At 50.7% G+C, this 17,660-nt stretch overlaps 1 protein-coding gene across 2 annotated transcripts in view; it reads right to left on the bottom strand.

Moving 5' to 3' along the window:
• DSCAML1 (DS cell adhesion molecule like 1) overlaps positions 1 to 17,660 on the bottom strand; it is a 370,395-nt gene that overhangs the window by 44,333 nt on the left and 308,402 nt on the right. For both annotated transcript variants that reach the window (XM_044929701.2, XM_045162982.1), the window contains 3 exons: positions 6,971 to 7,170; positions 6,320 to 6,416; positions 5,580 to 5,708 (listed from right to left, as the gene is read on the bottom strand). In XM_044929701.2, coding sequence (XP_044785636.2) covers positions 5,580 to 5,708; positions 6,320 to 6,416; positions 6,971 to 7,170 — 426 coding nt within the window. The remainder of the gene's footprint in view (positions 1 to 5,579; positions 5,709 to 6,319; positions 6,417 to 6,970; positions 7,171 to 17,660) is intronic.

The following is a 17,660-nucleotide window of genomic DNA, read 5'->3' as shown; positions in this document are numbered from 1 at the left end:
TAAGCCAGAGTCTCAAACATGCAGGCTCCTTCCTGCCGAAGGTACCACTTTGGTTCAGGAGGAAATGGGCTAGTAATGCGGAGGCAGGTGTTCACTTCTCTCTATGGCATCTGGGAACCGGTGCCAGCTCACACATCATATTTGATTTGCCCATGTTTATAGGAGAGGGACAGCGATAATGAGTCAGTGCATTCATGTTTGATGAGTGCAGGCAGAGGAAGGAGACCCAAATGATGTGTCTGAAAACTAAGGGGCTAAAAAAGAGAGGTGCTAATATTTACCAAGCACTTGTGATGTGCCAGGTGCAGTGATGGACACCATTTACTCCTCATACCTTTCTATGACGTCAGCACCATATCTCCATTGTACAGGTGACGCTCATGTCATCAAGTGCGATTTCTCACTTGGCCTTCCAGGTGTGTTCAACACTTAAACCTGTCCCTTCCCAAAACACTCTTCTCTTGGGTGCCTATTAAAACAGTCTCTAGCTTTTCCTAGGGAGTCCCTGGTAGCTCAGCTGGTAAAGAATCCACCTGAAATGCAGGAGACCCTGGTTCGATTCCTGGGTTGGGAAGATCTTCTGGAGAAGAGAATGGCTACCTGCTCCAGTATTCTGGCCTGGAGAACTCCATGGACTGTGTAGTCCACGGGGTCACAAAGAATCACACACGACTGAGCAACTTTCACTTTCCAGCTTTTCCTAATCTCTTGGGTTATCTCTTCACTTTGCAGGTACATCTTTCTTACCTTATGGTTCAAGTTCTTCAAGGCTCCATCCTAGGCTCTCCTCTCACTCCATACATTTTTCCCACCCCTGGATTCTATTTCCATTTATACACAGAGAAGCTCCCTGAAGGCAGGAACCATATCTACAACTTTGCCCATCTCACCCACTTGGCACATGCTGGGCACTTAAAACCCACTCTTGGTTTTAGATAAGAGCCCACTTTATGGTCCTGGGTGTTGGACCTGTGGTTCCTCCACATTTTGCAGTCATAGTAAATACCCTTTGCTTTTCCCTTGCTTGCCTCCTCCCTAGCTGCCAATCATAGGAAGACTGGGGGATCCCAGAGAGTGGCCCCCTTTTTTCTGCTATTGCCAGTCATTTGCAGGTGGATTTGTCCTTGTGTTCCCAAATCACCTTTGATGTTGGCACAAAACAGCTCTCTCCCCACAGCCCCTGCAGGCTCATGCATCAGAGTCAAATTTGGAGGTCTCTCGCTGATTTTCCAAACTTGATCGCTGCCATCTCTCTGACCTGAATAGCTGAAATCAGTGGCCCTATTTTCTTCCCTTTCCTTTTCAGCTCTCAGAGTACTGAGCTGGCTTTGGTGAATATTGTCTCTTTTAATATTCCCTTTCATATGAGCCTGGCTTACCCAGATTAACATATTTCATTAAGGGCTCTCTCTCCCTTTCTTCATCAAAGGGTTTATGATGCAAAATATTCTTCTTAAAAAATAAGGAAGCGGCTGGGGAGATGTCAGTGTCTTCTACTCAGTGGGCTGCTTGCTGGGAGGGGACCTGGGGGCTTTGGTATTTCAGGAGACACATTCACTGTAGAAGGGGGAGCGTTTGGACAAAAGCCACATCTGGAGCATTCAGCTGCCTGTGCTGGGGAAACAAATCCATCCTGCATCTCTGATTTCCTCCTTGCATCACAGCTCTGAGCCCACCACGGTGATCTCCACTGCACCGAGAAGGGGTTTCCTGAATCACCGCGACCACTCACCACGTCCCAACACCAGACCCTCTGGCAGCCCCACTCCCACACAACGCCATGCTGCACGGGGCTGGCTTAGCCCACGATGGCTGATGGCTCCCACCATGAGGCTGCCTTCTGGGCCATCCTCAAAGAACCCATCCCTGATCCTTGCTTGGAAAACAGGGGCGAAATCTGGTGTCTGCATTTTTAAATCTGCGCAGCGCTGTCTGATAGATTTGTGTGGATGGTGCTATTTATCATTCAGCATTCATGTATTATTACTCTGCTGCCTAGGGCCAGGAGGAGTCAGCGTGAGCACGATGGCTTAGAAAGGGCAGACGTGGTAATTTCCCTGGGAAAATTAGCATGATGAGCAACATGGCAGAAAACCTGGCAAAGGCACAGTTGTGACCAAGAAGGGGGGTCAGGGACAGATGTTCCAGCCATAGGAGGGTGCGGTCTGGGGTGAGAGGGAAGGGACAGGAGCCACAGCATGGGGACCCATGCGCCAGGCTCTGTGTTAGGCACGGGCACATAAATCTTCATGCTCACGTATTCCTCGCAGCCACCTTGGAGTATGTGCCACTGTCTGTACTGACAGAGATGCACAAAGACCTTAAGTAGCTTGCTAAAGATCACACAACCCTGACACTTGGTCAACCCCAGTCTTCTGCTTTGAAACTTGTTCTTGTTCTACTATTCTGCATGCAGGAGGAAGATCTACTTAGACACACACACACACACATGCCCCTCCTTTCTTTGAGTCACCCATCCGTTCCCTAGGATACCTTTTTCAGTTGTCACGTAATTTAGTTTGTGGTATATTACATGTGATTGGAGAGTGCTTTGTAATGGTCCTGAAAGTACCTGCATGTGTGCATGTGTGTGTGTGTGTGCTCAAGTGTGTGTACATCTCTGTATATTCCCTCTGCAACTTCATTATCAGCTCCAAGGGCAATGCTCTGTCTCCTCGTTCTTTCTCTTTTCTACCACATGGCTGATGCATGACTCTGCAACAAAATTACTGGCACTCAATACATGCTGCTGACTGACAAACACACATTTCAGCCTGCAAGTCCCACAGGACTATAAACTGCCACACGAGCTATTTCAGTTAGAAGGAGGAGAGGAACTGCGGCCCCACGCTAGCTGCTTTCTCTTCAGTCCTCAAAACAATCCCACAAGACAGGCATTACTATTTCCACCTCACAGATGAGGAAGTGATGCTGTGTTCACAGCCTCTGCCTGACTCCAATGGTAATGCTCCCCAGTTCCCACGGGACTCCTTTTCCTAAATGCCAGCATAGATGCCTGTCTGAGTGGCATGGCCCAGAGTAGGCCTACCTGAAGACTGGAGAAAGGACCAGCCCAGCTTCTCTGGGCTCTTGATCCTGTGATTTTTTTTTTTTTTTTTAACAGGTGCAAAGCTCCTGTGGATGGGAGAATCTGAGGTTGAGTTTCATTATCCTCCCCTCTCCCTTCCATCCATCCTGGTACCCCAGTGCTGGGGTGGGTATGATGGTTCCTCCTTTTTCAGGAGAGCCAGACAGGGTTGGGGGAAGGCGTGGATGAGCTCTGAAAATAGAATCTTCCCTGCTCATCTCTCCTTCTGCACAGCTCTCCAGATGTGTGATGTTCTCAGCTTCGCCTGGCTGAGCAGCGCCCCAGGAAAGGTTTCCACACATTAGAAGGTGGTCAGTGGAGGAGGGGGATGGTGGGCAATGGGGCAGCATGGGGGAGGAGGGCAGGGAGGCAGTCCCAACGAGCAGTAGGGGAGGGGCCCGAGTGACAGCCCAGGCATCCACACCCCCAACAGGAATGGAGCCCTGCCAGCTACATCAACCAGGCAGGGAGATGCTGGCTGTGGATAGACCCGCCCCTTCTTGTCTGGCTCCTGGGAAGCTTGTGTCCAGCCTTGGGAAGCCCTGAGATGTGAGATGAACCCAGTGGGCTTCCTCTCTTCTCTGTGCCCTCTGCCTCCACCACTGCCCGGCCCCTGCTCATCACCCGTCCCAGCTACCGGACAGCGGCAGCCTGCTCACTCGCTTCTTGGACACCCCTCCTCCCCACTGACACCTGACAACCCCTGCCAAGGTGCCATGTTGCTTAAATCTCTCACTAGGATCTCAGACATGGCTAGTGGCTTTCAATGACCTTCCCCAAGGAAATAAAAGCTCAGTCCAGAGGCCCCCTCCCAACCTGGAGCCCAAAGCACTTTTTAGTCTAATAAGACTAAAAGCCCAGAAACTGGGTCTGTGTGCTTAGCCATTCAGGCATGTCCAACTCTCTGTGCCCCCTTGGACTGTAGCCTGCCAGGCTCTTCTGTCCATAGGATTCTCCAGGCAAGAATACTAGAGTGGGTTGCCATTTCCTCCTCCAGGGGATCCTCCCGACCCAGGGATTGAACCCACGTCTCCTGCATTGGCAGGCGGATTCCTTACCACTAGCGCCACTGGGTCTGTGAACCCTCTGCTAGACACGCCACTCCCCGGAGCGCACTGCACCGCGCTGGGCTTCGGCCCTGTCCCTCTCCCTGAATCTAGGCCCCGTTAGCTCCCCATCTTCTCCCAACTCAAAGCAGCATCTGCAAGGACAGGAGGTGTGCTGCTCTGGTGACCCCTGTCTGTGCAGCGCCCCTCTCTCTGTGGCGCTCCTTCTGCACTGACAGTGACCTCGGGAGGTCTGGCTCTGAGCTGACTTTTCTCCCCAGTTAGACTGTAAGCTTCTGAGGGCAGGGCTCCTTCCTGTAGAAACCGGCCTCAAGAATGATGAGCCCAGTGCCCTGGACAGGGCTGCTTCTCAAGAGGTAAACACAGCTGTGGATGCTATCCTGGGGCTAACCCTTTGGGGGAGCGGATAGTCAGCCAGCCAATGACTGTGTGCTGTGCTAAGAGAGGAAGGGTCCGGAAGGCTTCTGAGGAAACAAAACCTTGGATCTATGCTGAAGCCTGAAAGATAAGTTGGAGTTGGTGGGAGAAGGACGGTTGGGGAGGCTTCAGTTTTCCAGATTTGCTTTCTGTGTTTCACTTTAAAATTACTTTGAAAGGCTTATATGGGCTTATGGTCTTGAATTCTAAAAGTATGAAAGGACCCTAGATGAGAGGTATGTTTCTCCTTCTCTCACCTGCACTGAAGCCACCCTGGGGCCTCTCCGGGGCAGACCCCTGTCGCCTGTACCTTTTAGAAATAGTCACGCAGATACAAACGTGATCACCTATGGCTCTTTCTTGGCTTGACCTCTTGTCCAGGTCATCTGTCCCCTCCTTGCCATTCCTGCCACTTGATTGTGGGTCCCTGGTTTCCCCAAAGACACAGGAGTCCATTGTTCATTTTGCTCTAAGCGGCTTCACAGTGGAAGGCAATCTCTTAGAAGCTATTAATAGAGTCCCAAGGGAGGGGTTTTAGAGGGCTTCTAAGAAGAAGAAACTTAGATCTAAACTTTCCAGGGACGCCTACCTCCCCAGTGACTCATTCTTGGGAAAGACCAGCTTCTCTGACTCCCAAGCAACCCCATTATCCCAAACCTGGAGTGCCTAGATGACCCATTGAAACTGTGATGTCTCTGACCCCACAAATACAGCCAGTAGCTCCTGGCTCAGTGACTTTTAAGTTGCTTTAAATCAGACCACCCTATGGATCTGCCCAGGGTCAGTCCTGGGAAGAACGGACTGACATTTCCTCCCTATCAACTGTAGAGGTCCTTCTACCTGCCCCCTGGTTTCCTAACCTGACCAACGTCCCTTCCTTTGGAAGACACAAGGGCTTGTGTGTCTGTCTGAGATGGGCAGCCCTGACAGCCAGGGGCCGTCACACTGGAGGGACACTGTCCAGACAGGTGGTGCAAGGCGCCATGGTGGGCCAAGCCCTCACCTACCTGTTTTGTTCTTGTACTCAATGTCAAAGCCCGTGATGATGCTGTTCCCGTCGAATCTCTGGGTCCAGCGCAGGTTCATGCTCCGGGCCTTCACCTCTCGGATTTCCAGCTCTGGGGGATCAGGGGGCTCTGGGGAGTGGCAAGGGAAGGGGGCAGGGGTGAGGATGGCAGCAGAGAGCTTAGTCTCTTGCCGACCCTCTGCAGAGATCAAGGGATCTGTGCTGGGAGGATTGGTGACACAACGGTCTATCTGAGGGTCCTGAGCCCTGGAGTTTGGGCAAGGCAGCATAGGGATGGAGGAGCCTGGCAGCAGGGCTCAGAGGCAGAGGCGGGCGTGCTGGGTCCCTGCTCTGTTCCCCTCTCTTCCTCAGCCCCTTTTGGAGGGACCCCTCATAGTTGATGGCCTGCTTCCCACCATGCAGAGCTCCCAGGTTTTCCATTTTGACTTTCCCTCCTCACACCTCCCCCAGGGTCTGGGCCCACAAATCCAGGTCCCCCACTTCTGGGGGCAACAGTGTGCTCCACAGGGCCTTCTGCCATCACAGACCTCACTGTCTGCAGTGTCCTGGAAGGACCCTATGGCACCACTCTGGGCAGGAGGGAGAGTGGCCTGAGGCTTTTCCCCAGAGCTGTTTCCTGTCACTGCCCCTGGGTGTGGAGTGTCCCCCACTCTTGAGGGGAGTTGGCAGTGAGCACCAGGGCCCAGAGGAAGGGGCTGGGACGTGGGGCAGGTGAGGTACCTTGTACCGTGAGCTGGATGAGGCCCCGGTCCTCCCCATATGAGTTGATGGCATGGCAGCTGAAGAACACAGAGTCCCCACGGTCAGCAGGCTTGAGCTGGGAGGCAGTCCGAGGGGCGGAGGGTGCGGAGAGAGGAAGGAATGGGGAGAGTCTTTTAGAGCCCATCTGCTGAAGGGGCCCATCTAGTTGGGGATCAGCAAGACCACCTTCTTCTCGGAGGGGACACACCCAGGGTTTGTCAAGAGTTCCTCTTCCCAGAAAGTTCAATGGATGGAAGTGTGGAAGAGTCTGTGCAGGGAAAGGCCGAGGGGTTTTAGGAGGGAGGGAGGGGCTGGGGGTCCATGAGAGAGCGGGGTGCTGAGGGGGTCCCAGAATGGAGGGAGGATCCGAGGGGTCCAGGAGGGAGGGGAGAGGGAGGGCGTGGCTGAGGATCCCATACATTTAAAGTGTAGAGTTGTCAGAAAGGAGACAGAATGAGGCTCAAGGCATAGGTTGGTGGGTGAAGGAGGGAAATAGGTAGGAAAGGAGAGGTACTTTTCTGGGTGGGGCTCCCAGACTCCTGTTTACTTCTTTTGGATTCAGATGCAATAGCTGTGGGCTCCCCACTTTCTGAGAGTCGGGTTCCCCCTGAGACGGGCATGGGTGCTTACCTTCAGCGTGGAGACAACCTCATCGCCGTTGTCCTTGGTGGCGATGGTATACCGCATGACGCGGTCGGGGTCGATGACCGTGTCCCCTTTCTCCCAGCGTATAATGATGGGCCGCTCGCCTCGTGCTGTGCAGTTGAGCTCCTTGGCGTGGCCCTTGATGGCGATGGTGGTGTTGGGGTGGGAGGTGATCATGGCTGGGACTGGAGAAGGGAGGAGGTGCAGGAGGTCCCAGTGAGTGGGGAAAACCAGCCCTGGGAGGGCACTTGCCCAGCTCAGAAGCCCCGCCCCTGGCTGCCCCGCCCCCTGGCTGCCCCGCCCCCTGGATGCCTAGCTCCCTGGATGCCCCGCCCCCTGGCTGCCCCCCCCACCCCCGCCCCCCGCCCCCTGTCTGACCCGTCCCCTGGATGACCCCACCCCGTGGCTGTCCCCGCCCCGTGGCTGCCCCTCTCCCAGGAGCACCTCGGTCCAAGGGTTCCTGTTTAGTTGCTCAGTGGTGTCTGGCTGTTTTGCGACCCCACAAACTGTAGCCCTCCAGGCTCATCTGTCCATGGGATTTCCCAGGCAAGAATACTGGAGTGGGTTGCCATTTCCTTCTCCAGGGGACCTTCCCAGCCCAGAGATGGAACCAGAGTCTCCTGCATTGGCAGCTGGATTCTTTACCACTGAGCCACTAGAGAAGCCCCATCTGCCCTTAGGGAGAGGGTCTAATAATGGTTGGAGGTGGGTACAGAAAACCTCACTGCCTGTCCCCTTTTCCCCACACACCCACGACCTGGGCAGCCTCTGCCTTTATCAGGGGTTCTGATAGTCCATGGACCCCTTTTCAGAATCAGTCTATCTATTCATTCATTCACTTTAAGGCAATAAACAGAATCCTTTGACTCCTTTGAAATGCATATCATACATAAAATGACAAAGGAAACCAGATATACCAAAGTATGGTTATACAAATAACATTCGAAAGCAAACTTTTGATATAGTTCATCACATAATATATATTCTTCACTATTCTCTATGAAATAAGATCTAGTGCTGAGTTATATTAGAACAATTTCATAATAGTGATGAGTATAAATGATATTTTCAGATACTGCCACAGCTGTGATGCAAAAATACCTATTGCTCACAGTCACAGGTGCTGCTACCACTGTGGTTTGTTGCTTATGGTTCACAATGGAAGTACAAAATTTCAGTTAGAAGTTAGGAAAAAAAAAAAAGATGCCGTTTTACCCCAGCCCCAATTCATGAGTCCTTTGAACTGGATCCATGCACCTTCAACAGGGAGGCCTGTGGACCCAAATGACATGCCTGAGGTCTCTGCCTTGTGTCCATGGCTCACAGAGGTCAGCTGGTTGAGCCCCTGCTTCTAGACAGCAGGGCCCTCCCAGGCAGCTGAGAAACTCGCCAGTTCTTCCCAACAAAATGCAACAGAAAACTCTGGCCAGCAGCATCATAATTAACTCCTACAAGTGCATTAATAGGTTCCCCCACTCCACCCCTCACCACTGACCTGAAAAAAACAGTCATGAAACCGAGGCCCTGGCTGGCCATCAGGAGAGCCTCCCACTGCCGTGAGCAGAGGCCTCTCATTCTTGACCCCCTCTGGGCCTGAGCACCACAGCCAGCAGCAGGAGGAAGGTGGGGCAGAGGGAAAGATGGTCTTGGCCCCAGGGTCCTTGTCTCCTGGGAGGAGGAGGTAAGGGGAGGGGGAGGTAGAGACCTGCTTAAGCAACATGAACATGAAGAAAATCTGAGTTTTTCAGGGAGGTATTAGGAGAAATTGATTTTGGAGAAGGAACATCTGCAAGGGCATCACCCAGCCATCCAACAAACAATGATGGTGCCCCTCCTAGGCGCCAGGGCCACACTGGGTTTTGGAGCTATGAGTGAGCAGGACAAACCTGACCTCTGGGAGCTTCGCTTCAGTGGTGAGAACAGACAGCACAACAGCAGTTCCAGCAAAGACTGCTAAGCACTGTGCTAGAACTGCTCACCATCTGACGTGGAGTGATACAAATGGGGAGAACAGAGGCAACGGAACCCTTGGGAGTGGAAACTGCTGGAACAAAGGCCCAGAGGCAGCAATGTGCAGGGCAGTTCCCAGAGAGGTAAGAGATCCAATACAGCTGGAGGACCGTCCTTGTCCTTGCCATTTCCTCACCCACTTCCCAGGAGACCTTGCCTCTTAGAGTACAGGTCCCCAGGACTCTCTTCCTAGGAGGACCCATGAGCCATGCTAGAGTAGACACATTAGGGGGCGCTGCGGTTGACTGCATTCTCCACCCCTGCCGTTAGGGGAGGACCTCTGCTCACACTGAGCATCCTCTCCTTACTGGCCAGCTTGGGTTATGGCACAAGAGGAAACTCTGTCTTCTCTCTCTTTATGCTCCCCATCCTGTGGACTTCCCTCTGGGTACTGCACCCCTGATCCACTTCAGTGGCTGCCCTTTCCTTTCCCTCCTAGCATCCTCAGGAATTCTCTGCCCTCCAGTTTTTTTGGCTGGGCATGCAGGATCTTAGTTCTCTGACCAGGGATGGAACCCAGGACCCCTGCAGTGGAAGCTCAGAGTCCTAACCACTGGACCATCAGGGAATTCCTTTCTCTCCAGTTTTAAACACCTACTCAGACAACATTCTTCCCAGCATACTCTCCAGGGTCATCTGACTTCTAAGGACAAATAAGCCTTTGGAGAAAGGTATGAAGGCAAAGCACTGTAATGGTGTGACCTGGGATGCCAGTCAGTGCATGAGGGGACATCTGGAACCAGTGTGGGGGGTGAAGGGTGCTTTCTGGTGTCCCCTGAAGTCACCATGCAGCCAGCCGCCTCCTCTACCTTCTCTCACATGGGGCTGGATCCTGAAGGCAGTCCTGGTCCCCCGGACCCTACACCAACATCTTAGCACAATCCTCAGCCCTGGCTCATCAAATAATGAAGCAGATAAATTTTATAATGCACGGCATTACACCAAGATATACAATAAAACTCGGAAGACAAATAACGAGGTGCAAGTTATAATGAAGAAAAAGCCTGCAGTCAGAGACATGCGAGTATGAATTATTGACTAAGGTTTTACACTCTCAAGGATGTGCGGAGGAATATTTCTCCATCAAAGATTTGCATAATTCACTCGTATAAACCTGGGTGGAATATAGAGTAAGATTTTACATCAACAAGTCGGGCCTTGCATTGCAGAAGCCTCCATTTTTCCTGAAGGACTGAAATGCCGAGATGTGGGGGTGGGGAGGGGCCTTAGGGCTGTTTCTGCTTCTCAGATGTGAATGGTCAGAGCCTGTGACCTAGCACCCCTGGGAGGCCTGAGCCCTGAGAGGCTCAGCCCCTTAGGCAAGAGGGCCTAGCCCCTAGGCAAGAGGAGTCCCTGCTATCAAGAAGCTGCTGCTGAAGCTGAAGAGGAGGCCAGGGGGTGTTCATGACAAGGGGTGGGTGTGTGTGTGTGTGTGTGTGTGTGAAGCTGAAGAGGAGGCCAGGGGGTGTTCATGACAAGGGGTGTGTGTGTGTGTGTGTGTGTGTGAAGCTGAAGAGGAGGCCAGGGGGTGTTCATGACAAGCGGTGTGTGTGTGTGTGTGTGTGTGTGTGTAGGGGGGTGGGGGCACGGTCAAGTCCCAGCATAGGTCAGAGGCCCAAGGCAGAAGGGGAAAGGATGAGTCTTTCTTTGGTAGGAGGACTTCAAGGCTCTGTACCAGGGTGAGAAGCTGGCAGTTCATCCCTGTTTTGCTCTCCAGGTAGGGCTGCACCCGCCTGTCCCGGGCCTGTGTGTGAATTACAAAGGCATTCCTCTGGCTGGCTGCCCCCGGTGCCGGGAGCCACAGCTTGGCCAGTAGAGTAGGAACTGGGCTCCAGACTCCACCCGCCCCTTAGGCTATGCACCTTTGAGCAGTGCACAGCCTGTGCATCTGTACACGCCAGTCCTGCCTCACAGAGTCTTCCCATGCAGGCTTGTTAAAAGAGACAGACATAGAGACAATCAGAGACAACAAGACCTCAAGAGCCTAACTGGTCCTTCAGCCCTGAGCATTAACCACACCTGGGGTCAGTGGTGGGCTCTCTTCACCATTGTTAGGGCAAAGAGCAGCACACAGCAGACCCAGTGTTCTCATAGCCCCACAGCTCAGGGCAGGTTCAGGGGAGCCCATCTGTCAAGAAGAGACTGCTTCTGTGGGCTCCCCCAGCTTGAAGAGCCTGGGGGCCAAGTGCATGTATTTCTACCCAGCTATGAGGTCTTAAACGCAGGCAACTTGAGTTCTCCAAGCCTCAGACTCACCATCTGTGATGTGAAGACATGGGTGTTAATCCCACAGAGCTGTTATGGGGGCAATCAGGGTCTGTATATATGAAGTGCTTGCCATGTAGCAACTCCTCAAGAAACCAGGATACTGTTCCCACCCTAAGGGTCTCATGTCCCTCTCCTGTTCTGAGAAAGGCATCAGATAAATACATGCATACCGTAAGATGTCACTTGCCAGCTATTTTACAGAATCACAAAGTCTTAGAATTGCAGAACCCAGACAGCGGTCACTATAGCAGCCACTAGCCACGTGGCTCTTGGCCATTAGAAACATGGCCGGTCCAAAGTAGGTTGTGCTGTGATGTAAAGTGTATCCTGGATTTCAAAAACACAGGAAGAAAAGAAAAAGAATGTGAAACAGCTCCTTAATAGTTTTATGTTGATCACATGTTAATATTTTAGATATACTGGGTTACATAAAATATACTATCACAATGAATCTCACCTCTTTCTTTTTACTTTTTTGAACATGTGACAACTAGAAGATTTTAAATTATATAGCCAGCTTTCATTTTGTTTCTCTTGAAAGGCATGGGTATAGATGATCCATGGGCTTCCCTGGTGGCTCAGATGGTAAAGAATGACCCTGCAATGTGGGAGATGTGGATTCGATCCCTGGGTTGGGTGATCCCCTTGAGAAGGGAATGGCAACCCACTCAAGTATTCTTGTCTAGAGAATTCCCATGCACAGAGGAGCCTGGTGGGCTACAGTCCCTGGGGTCACAGAGTTGGACACGGCTGAGTGACTAAGCACATAGATGATCTACACAGACCCTTCCTTTTACAAATGAAGAAACTGAGCTAAAGGCAAAGGAGGAAAGGAAAGATATACCCATCTGAATGCAGAGTTCCAAAGAATAGCAAGGAGAGATAAGAAAGCCTTCCTCAGTGATCAATGCAAAGAAATAGAAGAAAACAACAGAATGGGAAAGACTAGAGATCTCTTCAAGAAAATTAGAGATACCAAGGGAACATTTCATGCAAAGATGGGCTCGATAAAGGACAGAAATGGTATGGACCTAACAGAAGCAGAAGATATTAAGAAGAGGTGGCAAGAATACACAGAACTGTACAAAAAAGATCTTCATGACCCAGATAACCATGATGGATGCTTTAGATAACCACCTAGAGCCAGACATCCTGGAATGTGAAGTCAAGTGGGCCTTAGGAAGCATCGCAACAAAGCTAGTGGAGGTGACGGAATTCCAGTTGAGCTATTTCAAATCCTGAAAGATGATGCTGTGAACGTGGTGCACTCAATATGCCAGCAAATTTGGAAAACTCAGCAGTGGCCACAGGACTGGAAAAGGTCAGTTTCCATTCCAATCCTAAAGAAAGGCAATGCCAAAGAATGGTCAAACTACCGCACAATTGCACTCATCTCACACGCTAGTAAAGTAATGCTCAAAATTCAAGCCAGGCTTCAGCAATACGTGAACTGTGAACTTCCAGATTGCAAGCTGGATTTAGAAAAGGCAGAGGAACCAAAGATCAAATTGCCAACATCCGCTGGATCATGGAAAAAGCAAGAGAGTTCCAGAAAAACATCTATTTCTGCTTTATTGACTATGCCAAAGCCTTTGACTGTGTGGATCACAATAAACTGGAAAATTCTGAAAGAGATGGGAATACCAGACCACCTGACCTGCCTCTTGAGAAACCTGTATGCAGGTCAGGAAGCAACAGTTAGAACTGGACATGGAACAACAGACTGGTTCCAAATAGGAAAAGGAGTACGTCAAGGCTGTATATTGTCACCCTGCTTATTTAACTCATATGCAGAGTACATCATGAGAAACACTGGGCTGGATGAAGCACAAGCTGAAATCAAGGTTGCCGAGAGAAATATCAATAACCTCAGATATGCAGATGACATCACACTTATGGCAGAAAGTGAAGAACTAAAGAGCCTCTTGATGAAAGAGGAGAGTGAAAAAGTTGGCTTAAAACTCAACATTCAGAAAACTAAGATCATGGCATCCAGTCCCATCACTTCATGGGAAACAGATGGGGAAACAATGGAAACAGTGAGAGATTTTATTTTGGGGGGCTCCAAAATCACTGCAGAGAGTGACTGCAGCCATGAAATTAAAAGATGCTTGCTCCTTGGAAGAAAAGCTATGACCAACCTAGACAGCATATTAAAAAACAGAGACATTACTTTACCAACATAGGTCTGTCTAGTCAAAGCTATGGTTTTTCCAGTAGTAACGTATGGATGTTAGAGTTGAACTATAAAGAAAGCTGAGTGCCAAAGAACTGATGCTTTTGAACTGTGGTGATGGAGAAGACTCTTGAGAGTCCCTTGGATTGCAAGGAGATCCAACCTGTTAATCCTAAAGGAAATCCTAAAGTTTTCAATATTCATTGAAAGGACGGATGTTGAAACTCCAATACTTTGGCCACCTGATGAGAAGAACTGACTCACTGGAAAGACCCTGATGCTGGGAAAGACTGAAAGCCGCAGGAGAAGGGGCCGACAGAGGATGAGAAGGTTGGATGGCATCACTGACGCAATGGACATGAGTTTGAGTAAGCTCCAGGAGTTGGTGATGGACAGGGAAGCCTGGCGTGCTGCAGTCCACTGGGTCGCAAAGAGTTGGACACGACTGAGCAACTGAACTGAACTGAACACGGACGTTTCCTTTTACAAATGAGGAAACTTGAGGTTGCACAGGGAAGCAGTTTGCCTCTGGTCATACTAATAAACAGTATTAGTTATTATAGTCTACTCATCTGTATAGTAGATTCAGCTCAGTTCAGTCGCTCAGTCATGTCTGACTCTTTTCGACCCCATGAATCGCAGCACGCCAGGCCTCCCTGTCCACCACCAACTTCCGGAGTTCACTCAGACTCACGTCCATTGAGTCGGTGATGCCATCCAGCCATCTCATCCTCTGTCATCCCCTTCTCCTCCTGACCCCAATCCCTCCCAGCATCAGACTCTTTTCCAATGAGTCAACTCTTCGCATGAGGTGGCCAAAGTACTGGAGTTTCAGCTTTAGCATCATTCCTTCCAAAGAAATCCCAGGGCTGATCTCCTTCAGAATGGACTGGTTGGATCTCCTTGCAGTCCAAGGGACTCTCAAGAGTCTTCTCCAACACCACAGTTCAAAAGCATCAATTCTTCAGTGCTCAGCCTTCTTCACAGTCCAACTCTCACATCCATACATGACCACAGGAAAAACTATAGCCTTGACTAGACGGACCTTTGTTGGCAAAGTAATGTCTCTGCTTTTTAATATGCTATCTAGGTTGGTCATAACTTTCCTTCCAAGGAGTAAGCATCTTTTAATTTCATGGCTGCAGTCACCATCTGCAGTGATTTTGGAGCCCCCCAAAATAAAGTCTGACACTGTTTCCACTGTTTCCCCATCTATTTCCCATGAAGTGATGGGACCAGATGCCCTGATCTTCGTTTTCTGAATGTTGAGCTTTAAGACAACTTTTTCAGTCTCCACTTTTACTTTCATCAAGAGGCTTTTGAGTTCCTCTTCACTTTCTGCCATAAGGGTGGTGTCATCTGCATATCTGAGGTTATTGATATTTCTCCAGGCAATCTTGATTCCAGCTTGTGCTTCTTCCAGCCCAGTGTTTCTCATGATGTACTCTGCATATAAGTTAAATAAGCAGGGTGACAATATACAGCCTTGACGTACTCCTTTTCCTATTTGGAACCAGTCGGTTGTTCCATGTCCAGTTCGAACTGTTGCTTCCTGACTTGCATACAGATTTCTCAAGAGGCAGGTCAGGTGGTCTGGTATTCCCATCTCTTTCAGAATTTTCCACAGTTTATTGTGATCCACACAGTCAAAGGCTTTGGCATAGAAGTAGTAGTAGTATAGTATAGTATATTAGTATATATATTGTATATTAGTATATATATTGGTATAGTAGATTAGTAGGATATAATCTCTACTATACAGGGCTTCCCTCATAGCTCAGTTGGTAAAGAATTTGCCTGCAATACCAGAGTCGCCAGAGACCCCAGTTTGATTCCTGGGTTGGGAAGATCTGCTGGAGAAGGGATAGGCTACCCACTCCAGTATTCTTCGGCTTCCCTTGTGGCTCAGCTGGTAAAGAATCTGCCTGCAATGTGGGAGACCTGGGTTTGATCCCTGGGTTGGGAAGATCACCTGGAGAAGGGAAAGGCTGCCCACTTCAGTATTCTGGCCTGGAGAATCCCATGGGCTGTGTAGTCCGTGGGGTCACAAAGAGTCAGAAACGACTGAGCAACTTTCACTTTCAATCTCTACTATTAGAGATATTAGGGTAGAGATGATTCTTAACACATGAAGCTCTAATACTAATGGTGGAAGGTGAGCTGATGCCATGAAAACTAGTGCTCAGGTCTTCAGAACATAGAATGACAAGCTCCAGATCGCTTGTGAAGCATCATGTCTCGTTCTGGGCTCTCTACTTGACAGAGGACATTGACAAGCTGGACTGTGATCAGGAAGATGGACAGACTTCATGCAGTTTGAAGGGAGGCTGAAAACAACAGTTCTTTGCACAGGGAGAAGGCAGGCCTCTTGTTTGGCCTGAGAAACAGTTTTCCAGGGGTGTTTGCTGTTTAGGGAAAGGGCTGCAGCAGAGGCAGTGAGCGCCCCACACTAGACAACCTGGGCAGCACAGAGAAGATTCCAGCGAGGCCTGGAGAGATGCTCATGCTTTGGGCCCCTGTGGATGTCCGGGTCTCAGGAGAGATGAAAGGTGGTGGGCAGTCTGGCTCGCTGGGCAAGCTCTTCTTGCTTATAGGGGTTTGCAGCCCCTTGTCCTGGGTAAGAAGCAGGGGACCTGCCTCCTCTTTCCTTCCTGTCCTCCGCAGCCTGCCTGTCAACCACAGACAGGACTCTGCTGCTGCGCTCTCCTCCCAGACCCTGTCCAGGTCTCCCAGGTCCTGGGTGCCCTCCTGAGCCACACACTGGGGGCCTCCGCCTTTGTGGCTGCTGCACTTAATGAGGCAGCCCCCTAACAGAGGGGAGCCCAGGGCAACAGTTGCCCCGCCCCATCTGCTCTCCAGTCCCCTGGTCTCCCCCTTGCTTCTTGCTCTGGATCGGAAGGTCTCTCTGCTCCACTGAATCACACTGGTAAACACAATTGAACCCTCACTGCACCGAGACCCGGCTGTGCCCCAGAGCACTTTCTGGGTTGAAAGCAGACCCGGAGAATTCCCAAGAGAGAGGTTCAGGTGTAGTCACCTGGAGGGGCACATATATGCAATGTGTGCATTGCACACAATGTCAAAAACATGCCCCCAACGGACCGTCACAAACACAGTCACCGTCACAGCCTACACTCGATGGTTTTACTGCAAACTCACAGGTTGTGTGACACACATGTAACCTGATATAGTTGTCCGTTGCATGTCAACAGTCTGATGTAATTGTCTAACACGTATCTACCCACAGCCCTGCATTACAAAAGCATACCCTCCCTCTACACACACACACACACACACACACACACACATTTTTATGGCTGCCTTTTACTGAGAACGTCCTTGTACTACGTGCTGGCACTGTTCTAGTACTTTACATGAATTAAGTCATCTGGGGTAGGTACTGTTATTATTCCCCAGCTCCAAAGCCTGGGTCCCAATGTATTTCTTGACCAAGCGCCAAGGCCTCCCTATGCCCACAGTACCCCTGATGGAGCAGGCTATCTGATGGATGCTCTGGCCTCTTGGTTCATTGCTCACTGGCCACCACCACCAATGACCATGAGAAGTAAGACTTACCAGCCTCACTTTCCAAGCAAGAGATGGGCAGGAGAGTGGGGGGAGGGGAGAGCTGTACACACAGGGCTGAGTTCTACATGACAAGCGCTAATAGCAGCCACAGAGGCAACACAGAGCCCCAGTAGGACACAGGAGGCTTTAATGAGATACAACTTCTATGCTTTCCTGCAGTGTAATTCAATTAACAGCCAAAGAAACCTAATTTCTTTTTACAAAGAAGGGTGTGGTGAGAGATTCTCTGGGGACTGGGCAACAGGGAAAGGCCGGGCTTGAGGGCATCAGGGAGACCAAGTGGGTGACCTGCCCCTGAATACACAACCCCTGTAGGTGGGGAGGGTGGGTTCTTCCCTGGGGTCCTGTGGGAGGTCCTGGGGGGGAGCTGGGCCAGTCTGATTAGAGCTTTACAACCCTGGCACCAACCTCCAGCACTGCGCATGGCCAGACTGGGGCAAACCCTGGTAGAACCCAAAGGGGCTTCCTGATGACTCCCAAGGCCCTCCCCTGACACCCCATGTCACTGCAGATACCCCTTCTGTGGGCATCAAGCGTTCCTGGCATGGTGCATGTCATACTGCCGTGTCCTTATCTCTGATTGTGAGACTCTCTGGGGTACAAGCACCCTGCTCAGGACCTAGCATGTATTTG

Source organism: Bubalus bubalis, chromosome 16 (genome assembly GCF_019923935.1).
Source record: "Bubalus bubalis isolate 160015118507 breed Murrah chromosome 16, NDDB_SH_1, whole genome shotgun sequence".
Taxonomy (NCBI): Eukaryota; Metazoa; Chordata; class Mammalia; order Artiodactyla; family Bovidae; genus Bubalus; species Bubalus bubalis.
This window is presented reverse-complemented; position numbering and strand designations above follow the sequence as displayed.